Source organism: Labrus mixtus, chromosome 12 (genome assembly GCF_963584025.1).
Source record: "Labrus mixtus chromosome 12, fLabMix1.1, whole genome shotgun sequence".
NCBI classification, from domain to species: Eukaryota; Metazoa; Chordata; class Actinopteri; order Labriformes; family Labridae; genus Labrus; species Labrus mixtus.
The window spans coordinates 1,326,632-1,344,295 of NC_083623.1; the positions used below are offsets into that span (position 1 = coordinate 1,326,632).

The 17,664-nt window shown below is 43.3% G+C and overlaps 1 protein-coding gene across 1 annotated transcript in view; it reads right to left on the reverse strand.

Moving 5' to 3' along the window:
* Window positions 1–17,664, reverse strand: part of LOC132985373 (adhesion G-protein coupled receptor G6-like) — a 72,147-nt gene that overhangs the window by 19,784 nt on the left and 34,699 nt on the right. Inside the window, exons 10-18 of the mRNA XM_061052724.1 lie at window positions 16,394–16,486; window positions 16,145–16,222; window positions 15,047–15,130; window positions 5,573–5,661; window positions 4,117–4,169; window positions 2,911–2,949; window positions 2,656–2,804; window positions 1,523–1,634; window positions 82–184 (exon numbers count right to left, since the gene is read on the reverse strand). Coding sequence (XP_060908707.1) covers window positions 82–184; window positions 1,523–1,634; window positions 2,656–2,804; window positions 2,911–2,949; window positions 4,117–4,169; window positions 5,573–5,661; window positions 15,047–15,130; window positions 16,145–16,222; window positions 16,394–16,486 — 800 coding nt within the window. The remainder of the gene's footprint in view (window positions 1–81; window positions 185–1,522; window positions 1,635–2,655; window positions 2,805–2,910; window positions 2,950–4,116; window positions 4,170–5,572; window positions 5,662–15,046; window positions 15,131–16,144; window positions 16,223–16,393; window positions 16,487–17,664) is intronic.

The following is a 17,664-nucleotide window of genomic DNA, read 5'->3' on the forward strand; positions in this document are numbered from 1 at the left end:
GGAGGGAGGAGAGGCTGAAGAAGGGACAAGTAGGAGGGGATAAGGGGGGGGGGGATCTCAGTGTGAGGACCTGATTGGCTGTGAGCCGAGCGTACCTGCTGACACCTGGATGGTGTCGATGTCGGTGCAGTTACTGATGTCTGAGTCTGACCAATAGGAGGAGAAGTTCTGAGGACTGATCAAACTGAGAGAGAGAGCGAGCGAGAGAGAGAGAGAGAGAGAGAGAGAGAGAGAGGAGAGAGAGAGAGAGACAGAGAGAGAGAGAGACAGAGAGAGAGAGACAGAGAGAGACACAGAGAGAGAGACAGACAGAGAGAGACAGAGAGAGACAGAGAGAGACAGAGAGAGACAGAGAGAGAGAGAGACAGAGAGAGAGAGAGAGAGAGACAGAGAGAGAGAGAGACAGAGAGAGACAGAGAGAGACAGAGAGAGAGAGAGAGACAGAGAGAGAGAGAGACAGAGAGAGACAGAGAGAGACAGAGAGAGACAGAGAGAGAGAGAGAGAGAGACAGAGAGAGAGAGAGAGAGAGAGACAGAGAGAGACAGAGAGAGAGAGAGAGAGAGAGACAGAGAAGAGAGAGAGAGAGAGACAGAGAGAGAGAGAGAGAGAGACAGAGAGAGAGAGAGACAGAGAGAGAGAGAGAGACAGAGAGAGACAGAGAGAGAGAGACAGAGAGAGACAGAGAGAGAGAGAGACAGAGAGAGAGAGAGAGACAGAGAGAGACAGAGAGACAGAGAGAGACAGAGAGAGAGAGAGAGACAGAGAGAGAGAGAGAGAGAGAGAGACAGAGAGAGAGAGAGAGACAGAGAGAGACAGAGAGAGAGAGAGAGAGAGACAGAGAGAGAGAGAGAGAGAGAGAGAGACAGAGAGAGACAGAGAGAGAGAGAGACAGAGAGAGACAGAGAGAGAGAGAGAGACAGAGAGAGAGAGAGAGAGAGAGAGAGAGAGACAGAGAGAGAGAGAGAGAGAGAGACAGAGAGACAGAGAGAGAGAGAGAGACAGAGAGAGACAGAGAGAGAGAGAGAGACAGAGAGAGACAGAGACAGAGAGAGACAGAGAGAGACAGAGAGAGAGAGAGAGAGAGAGAGACAGAGAGAGACAGAGAGAGAGAGAGAGACAGAGAGAGAGAGAGAGACAGAGAGAGACAGAGAGAGAGAGAGAGACAGAGAGAGAGAGAGAGAGAGAGACAGAGAGAGACAGAGAGAGAGAGAGAGACAGAGAGAGACAGAGAGAGAGAGAGAGACAGAGAGAGACAGAGACAGAGAGACAGAGAGAGACAGAGAGAGAGAGAGAGAGAGACAGAGAGAGACAGAGAGAGACAGAGAGACAGAGAGAGAGAAAGTAGATGTTAAAAAATGTCCGACGCTTCACTCGGTCATTTCTACAGAATCCCAAGAAGTCTGGAAATCTAAACGCTGATTGGCTTTCAGCTCAAAGCGTTGTGAGGATAAGTGGTTTGACTGGATGTCTGACACATTGTGACACAGTTCATGATTATTGATGATGTGGTTTTTGTGTTACCAGGTCCTGGAGGTGCTCTGGTCCTTGTTGGGGAAACAGGGCAGGAACTGTGTGATGGAGGGTCTGCTCTCAGGCCAGTGGTAGTGCAGCGGGTTCTCCTCCGGACAGTTTTCTATCAGGACGGATAAAAGGTACAATATGTGACAAGGTAGAGTCAGTATCCTGTCTCCTTCAAAATAAAATACAGACTTATGTAGGAACTTTCAAAATAAAATACAGACTACTCCTTCAAAATAAAACACAGACTTCTCCTTCAAAATAAAATACAGACTCATACAGGGACCTTCAAAATAAAATACAAATTTATGTAGGGACCTTCAAAATAAAATACAGACTTATGTAGGGGCCTTCAAAATAAAATACAGACTTATGTAGGGACCTTCAAAATGAAATACAGACTTATGTATGGACCTTCAAAATAAAATACAGACTTATGTAGGGACTTTCAAAATGAAATACAGACTTATGTATGGACCTTCAAAATAAAATACAGACTTATGTAGGGACCTTCAAAATGAAATACAGACTTATGTATGGACCTTCAAAATAAAATACAGACTTATGTAGGGACCTTCAAAATGAAATACAGACTTATGTAGTGACCTTCAAAATGAAATACAGACTTATGTATGGACCTTCAAAATAAAATACAGACTTATGTAGGGACCTTCAAAATAAAAGACAGTCTTCTCCTAAAGTGAAGCTGCTCCATTGTCCCTTCTGGGCCTCTGTACATGTGTGGTGGTGACTGTGTCTGCAGAGACTCTGTCCTCTGACTGGATTTTACTGTTCTGCTTTGTTCTGGTTGACTCGGGACGTTTCTGGGCGGAGCTGGTGTGTTTCCTCCAGCCAATGACAGCGCAGCAGGTGAGTTTAGGAGTGGATACGGTGAATATGACGGACATGCAGAGGCGCTGCTTGTCATTAGGCAAGGCAGGTAACTGCTTGGGGCCCAAGACCAGTAGGGGGCCCCAAAGCAGCGGTCGTAAATGGGCAAATTTTTCAACGACAGTAGGAAACCTCCCTAAGGGGGCCCCATCTGACAGAACTCACTCCTGTTGCCTCGCTTAATGCTGGTTCTAATGAAAATGTAAAAGTCATCCATCACATTGAAACACTTTGGAGTTCCTCACCGACTGATCTGACATTAGTAGACCCGGGTTGGACCTGCAGACCGGCTCCCATCAGCCCCTCAGAGCCGGACATCCTGGCAGACACAGCAGCTTCTCCCAGGCTCTGATTGCTGATGTAATAATAAACCAGCAGCGCCTGACACGCATAGCTGCAGACACAAAAACAAAGCTGCTGAGAGTGCTGAGTCAGCGATGTGACGGGATCAGGTCGGACAACAATCACAAGCATGTTACCAAAACAAAGAAATGTTTTACCTGGTCGGGTTCCCTCCGCTCTGCACGGCCGGCTGCACACTGCACACAAGATGAAGTCCCTTTATGTTACACCATGTTTAGAGCTTTACGGTTTATAAAGAGTTCATGTGCACTTTAAAGGCTTTATATGTGATTTTTTGATCCAGCAGATGTCGCCCTTGAGCACCAGCATGAAACCAAAACAACTCGCGCTGCATTGTTGTGTTAGCATGCTAATGCTAGCGATCTTTATTATGCTCGTATCTTCACACTGCATGTAAATTTACCTGAAATGAGCGTGATCTAGAAACACAGTTAAGCAGTGAGTACAGTATGTTATTCTTCTTTTCTCTAGTCCCTCAATTAAACAACTTTTATACACGAGGGGAGGAGTCAGCCGGCCGTCCGGGCGATGTAAACAAAGTGAAGATAGGACTCTGAAAACTCTGAAAACATCACAGACAGTGGGACTCGGGTGTTACACCCATTGTAGACAGTCATGACTCACAGAGTTATTTTCAGAGGAGATACTTGATTTATACATTTAAGTGTGAAAAATCACAAATAAAGACTTTAAGAATCACTCAGACGGGTTCTACCTCTAACCTTCACCCTCAGATTGGTCTATGATCTGAGATCCTCTTAATGAGTTTATTTCTTTACATGTTCTGGTCCAGTTGGGGTTCATTAGGTTGACTGTCTCCATTGACATGTGTTACAAATAAACCAACAAATCAGGACAGCTGACACAGCAAAATGCCTGCATCATACTATGAGTCACACAGTTTATGTCGGGGGTGCCAGGTGGCCGCTCGGTTGGTTTGTGCGCCCTGTGTACAGAGGCTGCAGGCCTTGTTTGAATCCCACCTGTGGCTCCTTTCCTGCACGTCATACCCCCCTTCTCTCTCACTCTGATTTCTGGCTCTATCCACTGTCCTGTCTGTAAATAAAGTCCCAAAACGAAACCTTTAAAAATAGTTCATGTCTTAACAATTCAATTCAAATGGAAAGTGAGGGAGCTCAATGAAGCCGTCACTCGGGGGCAACTTGTTCGCTTCCGCTGAAGTTGTGAATATGTATAAATAACTTGGTTTATTTCTGTTAGTCTGGGTGGTTTCATGAAGAAGAGACTCTGTGATACCTTCAGGATGTGACCGTGTTCTAAAACTAATCTCCTCCCTGCACTCGTTTGTTTGATCAGTGTGTTTAAATCTGTTGCTGTATTACCTGCTGGAGTCGATGTAGACAGCGTGGGTCCAGTTCAGAAATGTTTGATTGAGCTGCAAGAAGAAAAAACAATTCAAGTCATTGACTGATCCAATAAAACAGCAGGAGTGTTCGGGGTGCTGCTGAGGGAGTCAGACAGAGTGACGCTCTGAAGCATTTCTACAAGTTCAGTGTCTGTTTTATAGAAGCTGCACTCTGTGACGTGTCTGGCATTATGGGTCACGTAGTCCAAGTATTCCTAAATCCTGATATTTTCCACCCGTAAAAGGTCCAATCAGTGAGATGTGTAGAGAGTGAGATGATATTACTATCTGATCATTAAGGAAACATGTTGAAGTGCTGGCTTCTCTGACAACAATGCAGCAGCCAGTATGTCCTCCTTCTAACTTTAGATTCTGCTCCTGAATGCTCTGGATTTGTTTGGACCAGAGAAGGTAGGCGCTTTTAAGACACACCCCCACACGGCCCCCGTTTTGGACGCCCCTCGGTTTGTCAGATATGAGAGCAGTTATCAGGTCAACAGGTGTTGCAGCGATGGAAGCGGGCAAGAGAAGTGGTTCAGATAGAAGTGATTGTACCCGACCTAAAAAGCCTCTGCATGTTTCTAATAAGCTCCACGAGCAGAAACGTGCTCAAACTAGGATCAATATTGGAGATGCTTTTGAAAAATGGAGAGAGGTTAGAACACAGAAAGGTTTACAGACCCATGCAGAGCTGGATAAACACTGAAGCTTCAGAGTCCACCACATGGTGACCTGTGTGAGCATGGACTCTAGAGAGGAGGGGGGGGGGGGACAGCTCTCTATGATGTTTAGAATTTAGACTGCAGTACTCATTTTAAACACTAGGGGTCAGAGTTACATACATGTCTGATGATATAGTTAGGTCATCTTTTCATTTCATTTACTACATATCTTACTGACTGGACCTCTAACATTTCCGGTCACCCTGCAGCAGTCAGTTGCCCGGTTTGCCCATCCCTGTCGAAACCGTCTGGCTCCCCACACCACTGGTAGGTGTGACCAGCTGTGTAAAAAGTGTTACAGGCTCCTGCATATTTACTGAAGTGGCTGATGTGAAAGCATTCCTTTAAAACCCCTAACAGTGTTTGATTAGATGTCCCCTGCAGTGACCTCTATGTGAGAGGGAAAAGGTGCGCCATATATAAAGTTATTATTATTATTTTAATGGACGCATTTCTATTGGGTGAATCTTCCCTAACATGGCAGCCATTATGGTCTGTTTCACTGCTGCAGGTTAAACAAACCTACAGGAGCAATATACCAAAACCTTTGAGTTCACTAACTGGTGTGCAGGAAGATGTTTGGGCGTTAAAGAAATCAATGTTGTGATAACAGAGACGAGCTGTCTGCTATCTGGGCAACGCTGGTGTGAAATTGCGTCAATCTCCACATTACATTGCCGCCTCGTCTTCCTGAAGCTGGACTCTTCTTACCCAGAGAGCCACGGCCCGATCCACATCAGCTAGCGTCAGCTCAGAGTCCCCGTCATCCACCACGAAGGAGATCCTGTAGAACAACTCCTCTGCAGAAAACAGAAAATGATTCTTCAGTCTCAATTTGTCACACGCTGTTTCACTCAAATAATGGAACTCCGTTTTGTGTCGCATAGCAGGAGATGAATGGAGCCGTCGGAGGTAATCGAGTTATGTAAAAATCCAATTTCACAGCCTGAAATGATGAGGAGGGATATTGATGCTGAGGAGAGGAGGCAGAGCAGTTATTAGGATATCTTTGGGTGAATGGGATCATTGCAGATGTAATGGAAGCCGCAGCCGAACATGTTTCTGTCGACTGAGGCGCTTATACAGATTTAGTATCTGACTGTGTCATTCCATCTTTGAGAGGATTTCACACTTTGAGTGTGAGCCTGCAGTCTGACACCTCTCACACTTACTGCTCAGACTCAAACAGATGTTACACGTTTATTGGAGACTGAAGCTTCATGTGAGGTTAATGGTAATCATCATTCATTTAGAGATCAAGACTCTTTGGAGTTTGCTGTCGATGCATCTCGCTGGCTTTAAGTATATAAGCTCAAAGATTTAAAGTATAGTGTTGTAGTCAGGACCGCAATAACCAAGACCGAGACATACCCACAACAGAACCCCTGCTGCCCCTTAAAGGTCAAGTTCATTTTATTTAATTTTATTGTCTTTATAGAGCGCCACAGGAATGAGTCCTAAAACCAGGAAGTAAGTTAGTATTTGAGCGCCATGGGGTCTAACGTCTAAAAGTCAACGGGGATGTTGAATGTGTTTGTGGTTAGACTCCTGAAATAAGGTCTGTGGTTAACACAAGCTGAAGAGATGTTGGTGTTTTGTTAGACCACATAAACTACGTTAGGTAATACCTCCACTTGTGAAGTTTGAAGTTTTTACTCGTCTTTAAAAAGGCGGTTGCTAACAAGCGGCTAAATGTGACTACAGTGTTTGTCGGGGACATTAAACGTCATCACGCCGGACACAGAGGGCGGGAACTCTCTCACTAGTCCGCCTTACAGCCTCTAGTCGTGTTTTTCAGTGCTCTTGCAAACTCTTGTAGATTTATCAATATATAGTATTTTCCAAAATCCAATGCAAAAATCCCATAGATGAATTCTCAATAAACCCCATGGCGATGCTGCTTCCAGGTTGGCCTACAAAAATACGTAATTTGGTTTGTTTTCTATTATATTAGGATCAGCTCTCATGTATTATGTTGTGTTGTCAAAGGATTCTTCAAGTCCAAGTTGAATTCTTTCACTAGCCTCTTTAAACGTGGCTGAAGACATGTTACCTCAGGTGGGGGGGGGGGGGGGGGGGGGGAACGGGACAGACCTTTCTCACAGCCGTCATTTTGCGCTGCAGCTTGCCTTTCAGCTCCTGCTATGACAGCTGTGAGACGGGTCTCCTGGGGCCTGACGTCAGACCTCATGTTCAGGTTATTCTCTGTTATCAGCCTCTCATTGGGTCCTAGCTCAGAGGGTCTAACCTGGACATGAGGAAGGACTTCAGGTCCCACCAGGGCCACACAGGACGACATGTGAGCCCACATGGAGTCCTGGGTGGTGTGGGTTTACTCCGAGCGCTTCGGTTTCCTCCCACATTTACAAATTTGGAAATGAAATTTGAAAAAAAAAAAAAAATTAAAATTACAATCAATTTGAAAAACGAATCATCTCTGTTTTATTAAGTACATTTTTCTTTAGATTATTCAAATATTTATTTGTGCCTCACATTTTATTTCATTTCTGACTCTGTCCATGGTTCTCATTTTTACTCTCTATCACTTGCATTATTTTTCAGTTTTTCACATCACATTATAAACTTAAAGCTGGTTAATGTCCTGATATTTTATGGTCCAAACTACAAATGAATTAAAAATAATAATAAAACAGGAATGTGAATGAAAATCATTAAAGGGGACAAACAGACATAAAGACAACACGTCATATGAAACTCAGTCCATCATGACTTGTTGCTCAGTGTACAACACTACAAACTGTTTGTCAGGTGGTCTTTCAAGAAAAGTTTCAGGTTCTTAAACTTATAATTATAATAATCGATTTGAAAGATTTGAAAATAGGGTTCTTAATTATCAAAGAACAAAAAAATGAAAATAATTGAATTTGAGTGGTTGAATATTTTCAGAAGTTTTGGGCGTCATTTCTCATTTAGGAGGTATTGGTGGGTTCTTAGGCTAGACAGGTTGAGAAGCATTGCTCTAAAGGGTTCAATCTCCCATGGTTATTGTTATAATAGTTCATACATTGTCCTTTAAATTGGTTCAACATCAAAGATGGAATGCAACCTTTCTCAAAATGGTCAAATTCTGATTTTATGTCTCACAATTTTGGTTTAAATCGTGTCAAACTATCATGAAGTCTCCAGCAGCAGACTCACAATTTGTTCAGTCTTATACAAATATCCCAAACAGAAGCTCTCTCCTCTGTGATCTGGCATTTTAAGGGCTCCCAGCTCTCCTGCTATGCTTCACATTGGCCACTAGGTGTCGCTCTAGTGTCTATAACGGTGAGTAAAGGCTGATGAAAGGTCAGCAGACTTCTACTCCATCAGTTCTGGTGGGAGACCCTGCAAGCCGCGGACTTTTACTGAAACCTCTCTCTGAGGTTCAGAGAGAAGCTGCTCACACATTCTGTTTCACAGTGCACTGTAAAAACAGGAAGTGTGTGTGTAGTTTATCTTTTAGAGAGTAAAGCAGCGCAGCAGGACATCTCTACCAAGAAGCTGAAATGGGAATAAAAAGAGGGAAATGTGACTCCAGATCATAAAAAGTGAGGATTAAAAGGTGTGTAGAGTCAAAGGTGAAAGGCCTATTCTGTAATGATGGACAAGAAAAATGCACCACAATCAGTCTATTTCAATTAGCACAGGTCGAAATACCACCATTTGATTGGACAACCAGATTCGATTTCAAAGTCCAACATGAGGCCCAAACTTATGAAGAACCAATCACCACCTCCCACACTTCAGGGATCCCACCTGTTCAACGGATTGACATCTAGTGATAAAGACCACGGCTGAACGGGTACAGAGAAAAAGTCTAAAAAGTCTAATTATGGATATAACCACTACTCAGACACTACACAACAAAACCCAACCACCTTCAGGGGTAATTTAATCATGTATTCAGTCTTAAAATCTTGATTTTTTTTTAACCTCAAAGTGCCATCATCTACTGAATGATTAGAGAAGTTTTGTTATGCACTGAGCCGTTACAAACTTTAAGGCCAAAAGTCTGTGAACACCTCAATATTTCAGACATATGTTGAACATAGTATGGATTATAGTTTATATTCCAGTCCATCCAAAGGACGTTGGATTGACTTGACGTGTGCTGTCAAGTCAAATTATTCCACACCGAACTTAGAAAAATATTCACGGTCTCATTATACGTCCTGCTGTTTTTACACTTTCGATTTTGAATGTTTGAACATTAATAACGACCTAGTTGAGTATGGATGGCCGGCTATTTCTAACTCCAAATGGTTGCCATCTTGACAACTTTGGTGAGAAGAAAGGTCAGACACACTGCGGCCTAAATTCTGAATCAGTAACCGAGGGCACCAACAGTAAAGTAAACAATCTGGACGATAGTTTGGTGCGTGACAACGTCAGGTCAAATGTTGGCGATAATGTTCTGCAAGGTTGCAATTTGCTATGGAGAAGAATATGAAGAAAATACCACAAATTTAGAGAACTATTTTTGTCCAACATGTCACTGAACGCTGGAGTATTAAGTGTTCCAAAGAAGCCTAAAGCAGGACAAATAAAAGTGGCCGATAAGTACCGTTAAGTGTGTTTAAAGTGGTGTCCAAAGACTTTCAGCCGTGTAGTTTGTATTTAATGATGCATCGCCTCATTAAGTTAAGACTTGAGTTAACTTTTTACCTTGTGAGACAAGCTTTAAGACTTAATACAAGTTACTGCAATGATTATTTTTGTGCAGTGCATGCCGCTGTCACTACGGATTGTTTGTATTTTAATTATCTAAATCTACTGTTTCTGGTTACTGCATGACATACTGTTCCCTGATGACAGTCCACACAGACATGTAATATGAAAGCCTTGTTTACATTGGCATGGCAACGTCGGCTTGGCTGCTAAATCCACGGACGGGGATCCAGATGCAGGGTGCACCGTGGCCTTTTTTAGGGTGCTGCTGCTGCCACCACTGCTGGCTGACGTAGTGAGCAGTTTGAATGGTGCGTTCTTTGTGGTTATGAAATGGTGAGCGTTGATGAACACGGGTAGCGTAGGAGAAGGGTGGGAATGATCATAATTATTCAAGGCCCCATTTACGACTGCTTCTGAGCTCTGATTCCTACTGTGATTCGACACGGTTGGATTTGAGTTCAAAGCAAACTTTGAAATGGTTGAATTTGACTTCGCTGATGTGCCTGCATCCACACTGAGATCTGGCCTTTGTTTGCTGTCTGTCAAATTCCCCAAGGATCCTTCCAACCTTCCATTATCTATCGTAGCTGTACAATTTTCAGCCTTTGTAGTGTTCGTTATTTTTGGCACCGGAGGAGAGTCTTCATGTGTTAAAACTGTGGTTGCATTTGACATAGAGATATCATTTGAGCCTGGTGTGAGCTCCTCAGGTCCAGAAATGAAGCCTTGACTCTGGGCAAAGATAGAGGAGTAAACGGTGGATCTGGAAGCCGGCGTGGGGGAGGGGGTATTGAGGCCAGAAGTTTGTGGGGGGTTTGAAATAACTGGAGCACCAGTTGGATGTGCAGAAGCTGCAGAGCTGGGCTGATAACTGGGTTCATAAATTGGAAAAGTAGTTTGCACTTCAACAGGAAATGATTCAGAGCTCAGTGTAGCCCCTGGAATCAGACTTTTATTAAGCTGATGGCCTGTTGGAGCATTTTCCATTACATCTAGAGTGTTATTGTCAATTTTGTTCCCATCAGAAACCGGTTCTACAGCAGAGGCATGTTCACCAGCAGTATGTATTTTTGGAATAATGTCAGCAGGGTCAAATCCAGCAGAGAGATGGAGCCGTGTATCATTTGCAGTGAGGTTATAACTGGCTTTCGATGGCGACACGAGACCGTCGACAAACCCTGAAGCATTGGCTTTTTGTGTGGTGTTTGCCAGCTGTGCCAAAATCTCATCCTTGTGATAATCGTCAGACGAAGTATAAGGCATTGAGTGGCTGGATTTCAATTTGTTATTAGGGGGTGTGGAGGCTTGGTCGAGAGGTAGTGACAGGCTAACTGTGACATACTGCTGGTTTGACTCTGTTGCCTGGCTAACAGGGTATTTGGTAGACATTTGGAAGGACTGTAAATAGTTGCCCATGGGGGTTTGGGTTGCTGTGGGCTGGTGGAATCTAGCAGTCGGCCAACTTGGCAACAAAGAACCAATTTCTACCTCTTCCATACCAGCGGACACGGGTGGCGTCGCAACCAAGCCAAGGTGGAGAGGAGAGAGAGAAGGGGTTATGATGGACGAGAGGGGGAGGGAGGAGACAGTCATAAAGGGAGCAATTGCATGATGGATGGGAGAAAGTTTATGAGAAGGAAAAGGTGGTGTGAGTGTTGCTGCAAGAGGAAGAGAAGGCAAAATGGAGGGTAAAAGGAGAGGGGAGTATTGCTGCTGCAGCCCCATAACTTCCACATACTCCTCTGCATCTTGTGCATCCTGTCTTAGCCTCTGACTCTTCTTGTTATGTCCCTGACTTGCATTCACAAACAGGTGGTGGTGGGGTTCAGTGTTTGCTTGTGTCAAGCCTGAAGTATGCTCTGGCTCTGGGGGGCCTGGGTTTTCACTCCGGCTGCTGTGGAGTGCCATCGCCTGGGTTGCTAACATGACAGATGGATTTGAGGAAGGGTAAGTGCGGTGATTCAATGCATCATTATACTTCGGGAGTCCCTGAGAGCCTCTCGAGTTATTCTGAGCATCAGTGTTGGTGTTTGTTCCGAATTTGTTACCGTCGCTTGTTTGCTGCAGCCTCCAGGGATCTCTGTTAAAGAGCAGGCCGGGAGTGTGTTTCTCTTGTGATAAAGATGTCTGAGTTAAGACGAGAGGGTCCTCAACCACAGGGTCAGGGGAGGATAAGGAGGAAGACATTGCAGCTTCCTCTCTTAACACCTGTTCAGCCGGCTTAGCAACATGCAGGAGGTCATGAGAATTTGAAGAAGAAGAAGAAGAATTAGAAGACAAAGAAGAGTGCAAATGCTGGGTTCCATTTTTATTTCCTCGATGCAGAGCTGGGATGCCTTCGGGGGCCCAGATATCAGCTGTTGCCAGAGATGTAGAGCCAATTGCAGACTCATCTGGCAGACTATCAATGTTTCCTAATTCTTCTTGGTCAGGATTAACCAAGAACTGACTAACTGACCGACTGGCTGCTTGAGAGGAAGGCCACAAAACCACAGATGAACCCAACTCAAGGTCAAGCAACTCCAGCTGGGACGAATCTGTCTCCGTTTGAAGCGGTAAATCCGTTGTGGATAGTCCAGAGGAAGTTGGCTCAATTTGGCTCAACAAAGAGTCTAAAAAAGTACCAACTGAATTGACAAGCTGACCTGATGGGTTGCCAAGGAGTTGACTACTCTCAGAGTCTTGTAATTGACTTTTTATGGATTCTGATTTATTGTTAGACAGCTCTCCAGCAGAGAGTAACAGTGCGCCATCACCAACTGGCATCTGAGATTCAGTTGGGACTTTGGAGAAGGGAGGAAGTGACAACAAGGATGCCGTGTCAGCTCTTGTCACCTCAAAGTCCTTTTGAAGGTTTGAGGATGGAGACAGACATGACAATACAAAAGGAGGAAAGTTCCTGCTAACTTTATCTGGCTCAGGAACGTGAACAGATTCTGCAACATCGTCTGTTTCTGAAAGCTTCAGTTTGGCCTGCTGGGATGAGGAAGGCAGGAAGAAGGAGGGCTGTTTAGAATCAGAAACGGGTGGAAAGGAGGTGGTCTTGAGGGAAGGAGAGGAGGAAATCTGCAAAGTACCAGTAGAGAGTGATGGTGAAGACGATAGAGAGATGGTATGACAGGAGGTGAGGAGGGAAGATGCAGACAAAAAGGGAAGAGAAGGGAATAGGGGGGAAGGACGTGTATCAGAAGGGAATTCAAGGAGGTTTGTAGAAAGTGAGAAGGGGTACATCTGGATGAAATCTTCCTTCTGTGGCAAGGGAGAATAGAAGATCTGCGTGGGGAAAATCTCCTCTGCTAAGAAAGCCGGGGAGCTTAGCTGTACCATGGGCTTAGAAGGTGTTGGCTGTAGAAAGAGAAGGGATGAAAGAGGGGGAGTAAGCAGGGATGGTGTTGGCTGAGAGGTCTGTGTTTCCATTTTAGGAGTGACAGACTGTGTGTGGGAAATTTCCACTAGATTTTGTCCACTTGAACTAGTATGACTTGGAGCCCTGTGGTGAGTTTGATCTGCCGTCAGAGCCTGAGAAACAGTTATACGAGAATTGCTGAGGGAAATCAATGTTTCAGGCATCAATCCATCTTCTGAGTGTGTCAGGGAGAGTTTGCTGCCTTTTACAACATCATCTGTGAAGATGTGCGATTCATTATGATATTGTAAAGAGGGCTTATTCTCACTTTCTCCCTCGGAAGCAGATAGAAGGGGTGTAAGGGGAGGTAAAGCACCATGAGGGTCTGACCCGTTTAACGATGGTTCGTCTTTGGGGTCGGTGCCCATAAATGCTGGTTGGACGGTGGCGGGTTCATCCAAGGAGTAAGCAGCATCAAACTCGTACAAGCCAATAGAACCGCTCTCCTCGGTTAACTCAAACATAAACGGCTCATACCCAGACGAGTACTCATCAACTATTGGTTCCAAAGGATCTGTCAAGTTACCCATGGCAATCGTTTCGTTATCTCTATCTCTTGTGCCCAGTAGCCACTGTGGCCCTGCAGGTTTGTTCTTTCTGTTGCTAAGCGCTGACGACGGGGACAACACAGATGACGAGGATGCCTCATCTCTACGTTGCAACAGAGATGATTCCTGGGACAAAAGTTGGACCCCTGATTCAGCAGGGAGTTTTGAGCCTTGTGTGGTAGTATGCAAGTCCTCTTTGGAGATTAATGGTTGCGAAAAGGTTGGAATTGATGTAGGTTGGACTACTTTTCCAAACAAGTGTGTAGCATTTCTCAAATCAGGTCCATGCGTGTTTCCAGCTGTCCGTGTCAATATGCCCGTCTGTGTTGTGGCTGTTGGCATTTTGTTGGATTTGAGTTCAGGTGTCCTTGCAGTTGGTTTCGTCATGTAAGCCACGGACCTGGGCGGGGTGTTGGTTGTAGCTAGACGCCTTACAGTGCTTGGCCTCTTCTTACCCTTCCTGATCAGAGGGGTGGAGATGTACCCGAGGGAGATCTTGGAGCGTCGATGGCCTCTGGGCCGGTGAAAGGAGACTGGAAGTCTGGGATTAGATGCCTCAGATATAGCTGGGGGGCCTGGGCGTGGAGCCAAGGGTATGGGTTTGGAAGACGCATCCGAGAGTCTTGAGGATTTAATTGGAGGACTTGACTGGCTGGATGCAAAGGACCTACGATGCCTCAATCTTTTGTAGTGAGCAGTTTGACCAGCAGCCTGAGGCCTTGAGTCGGAAGAAAGGTCATCCAACTTCTGAGGATTAACTATTTCAGCAGGAGCAGCACCGGCTAAAGCTTTGGTTGGAAATTTCTTTGCAGATTCCTTCGCTGTCGTCAAACCAGGCGTTATTTTGTTGAAAAAGCAGGTTACAGATAATGAATTATAGCATACAGGGATATTCAGCAAAGAAACTCAAAAACCAGACGTATATACAATGGAAAAAAGAGGCAACAGACATTTCTAATTCAGATCTGCAATCCCAAATATCACAAAAAGTCAGAAAAAAAAGTTCCAAGTAATCAAAGACAAGTTACAAAAAAAAAGGAAAAGAAACCACACAAAAAAGCAAGACAAGTTTAAAGCATGAACAAGTTGATAAAACAGTGAAATATTAGGTCGTTTAATGTACAATATGAATGAAATCTACACCAGAAGAGATTTTTGTGGGATGAATCTACGGTGCTCTTTGGATTTCATTGTTAGTAACACAACAGAAATTACAGAAGCTCTAACGATGATGAAACAGAAAGCTTGAAAAACATTTAGCTAAATAAAACACAAGCCACTTGGAAGACAGAACAAAACGTGATTAGATAAGATTCGACTAAAAGCTAATCTAACTGTATCAGCGGACAACTGGTTCAAACAGCAGCAGGAAAAATGTCATCTCCAAAGTGGGAAAAGAAACAATTTGAAACACCCCTTCTGATAAGGAAAGCTTAAAATCAAGACAAAGGACATGTCTGCTGAGGAATTAAGGACGTATAAAGGATGTGACTGGACAGGAAATTCAGCAGAAAGTACCAACCTCGATTGCCTTAGAAGAGCAAATGTGCTTCTTACCCCGAGAGGAAGCAGCAGTTACAGCTATGTTAGTGGCTGGTTGGTTAGTAGCTACTAACAGCAGCGGAGGAGATGTTCCTGGCACTGTAAGTGGTAATGAAAGACAGAATGAGACAAGAGGGGCGTAAGCAGAGGTGATTTCAATTCATTTGAATAAGGAAGCATGTGTTTGAAATGTTAATTATGAGTAGATTGCTGAAAGGTGTTAAATAATTAGAATTCAGAAAAAAATGGGAATTGTTCTCAATCAAGTTATCTTGAATCAAAGCAAACCATCGATACTCAAAGACAGCCATCGTAAATTCAAATAAATAGGTCTAAAGCAAGAATCCAGATTTTTAGATGCTAACCGTCCTAAATCAGGCAAATTGATTGCCTGAGCTTCGTGTACACAGTGGTGGTTGCTATCAAAACGTTGTCGTCTGAACACAGAAATGTTTTGATAACTTAAATTAAAAATGCTTCTGTGTTCAGTAAACATGGCCTATGTTTCAAAGTCATGAAAACATTTGCAGTAATCTCTGTTCTGCGATGCCATGGACATACTTTATTTTACTCAGTTACAGGAAAGTCTGACCCCTCTAACCCTCACCAATACAGAGTAGGGCTGGGAAATATATCGAGTTTTTAAGATATATCGATATATTTTTAAACAAGATATAGGGTAAGACAACATCGTTAATATGGATGTAGTTTATGTTGCATTAAAATAACATTACAGAGGTGCCAGGTCGCCTTTTTCTCATCTCACTGATGATGACTGACTGTCTGCTCCTCCTCTCTCTCTCTCTTTTATTGTATTTAAGGAACATTTTTATTTTATAATATTACTTTTTAAATTCACAAACAGGTAGTTTATTTTCCAGGTGTTTTCACTGTTAATAAAATACATATGGATATATATCGAGTATCTCCATTCAGATAATCAATATCGAGATATGAGTTTTGGTCCATATCGCCCAGCCCTAATACAGAGTCACATACCGTTTGGTTTTGTTCCTTCCAGAATGTATTTACTCACAGCAGCAGTCTTCTAAGTTTTGTAAATAAAGCTTTACAGTCTGATCTGTGGCTTCACAGCGTTATTGTTGATCTTACCATGGGTTGTAGGGTTAGTAGCTGGGAGGTTAGTGGTAGCAGAGGAAACAGTTGGCGTGCTGCTGGTTGTCTGTTGGGCTACATGGGAAGTAAACAATCACAGAATATCAGTCAGCTTATATCACACATGCTAACGGTATTATATGCACCAATCTGTGTACAAGATCTCAACATAAACACCTCAAAGCCGTAAGTCAGAACCTTGACTTACAGAGTTAGCTAGAGTTAATATTCTGTTAGCTACCTTACCATGTGGTGTACTGCTGGCTGAAGCAACGTTAGTGGCAGAGGATGAAGGCGTAGCAGCACTGGTGGTGATGGTGATGGTAGTGGCAGGCATAACTGATCAGCACAATGAGTCATTAACATAAATCATAAAACCATTAACGGTAGTAATGGGACAAGCTCCTAGCCTGTTTGGTTTCAGAACCAATCTCCAAACCAAAGTCTTTCTTGATTCAGAGCAAAAACACAAGTTGATCAATGGAAGCCTTTTTGACATTTGGTTCCAAGGTGGTTTCCCAAAAGCATCTCTGGTCAATTTTGATTGAAGTATTGCTGTCTGTATTGCTTAATATCAGACTTAATCTGACAGTCAATGAGAAGCTAAATCTGTTTATTTCAGGCTAAGAACAAGGACTGATGCTGCCCCAAACAAAGACTCTTCTGGTCAAGTAGTTATGATCATTTTTACATTAGGAAGGGCTGAGATAGAATGGTATACATAAACTTGTTCTACAGGGACGACTGGTATGAAGGAGCTAGCATGGCTAAGCCCTCCATTTCTAACACAATTAAGTTGACAAAAAGTATTCTTCATTTAACTTACAGCAGACGGTTTTACATCTTGTTGGAACCCAGAGTAGCATATGAACCTAGCAGTTTCAAGAAAACCTTTCAAGAGAGAAAAGTTTCAAGAGAGCCTAAGCACTGTAGCATCATCTTTTATTCACTTCCTTATTGACACAATGCCACTCCTGTAGCTTTACAGACTGTCGAGATGCTAATAAACTAATTTAGTATCTATTTATTTAAGAAACGATCTTCAGTTAAAATTACCACGATCACAAAGCTAAATCTGATATCTTGTGAATGGCAAATTCCATTATGTGTTAGCTTTAAGCTAACAAACTGAAACATTACATCCCGGTCCATCTGTGAGAAACTACGCCAGCCGGCACTGATTTAATAATTCTGTTAAAGCTGTATTAATTGTTTTTTTGGCTATAAATCCTAACTGGCTTTTAAAGACAACCCTAAGAGCAAAGCAGAAATGATCTTTGAATAAGTATTCAGCTTCTTTTATCTAAAGTATAGCTGGGAATCCTCACTTTCTTAAGGCTTATTCAGTTAGCATAAACGTTGCTTGTAGCTGCTAATTAGCTAACTAGCTAATTTGTGAAGGGTGTTGAACATCAAGATAGCTTTAAATACAAATGATTCTGTATTGAAAGAGTGTAGTAAACATAAAAAAGTGACTATTTACATCCCTGCTGTACTTGAAACCCATTTCCATTTTG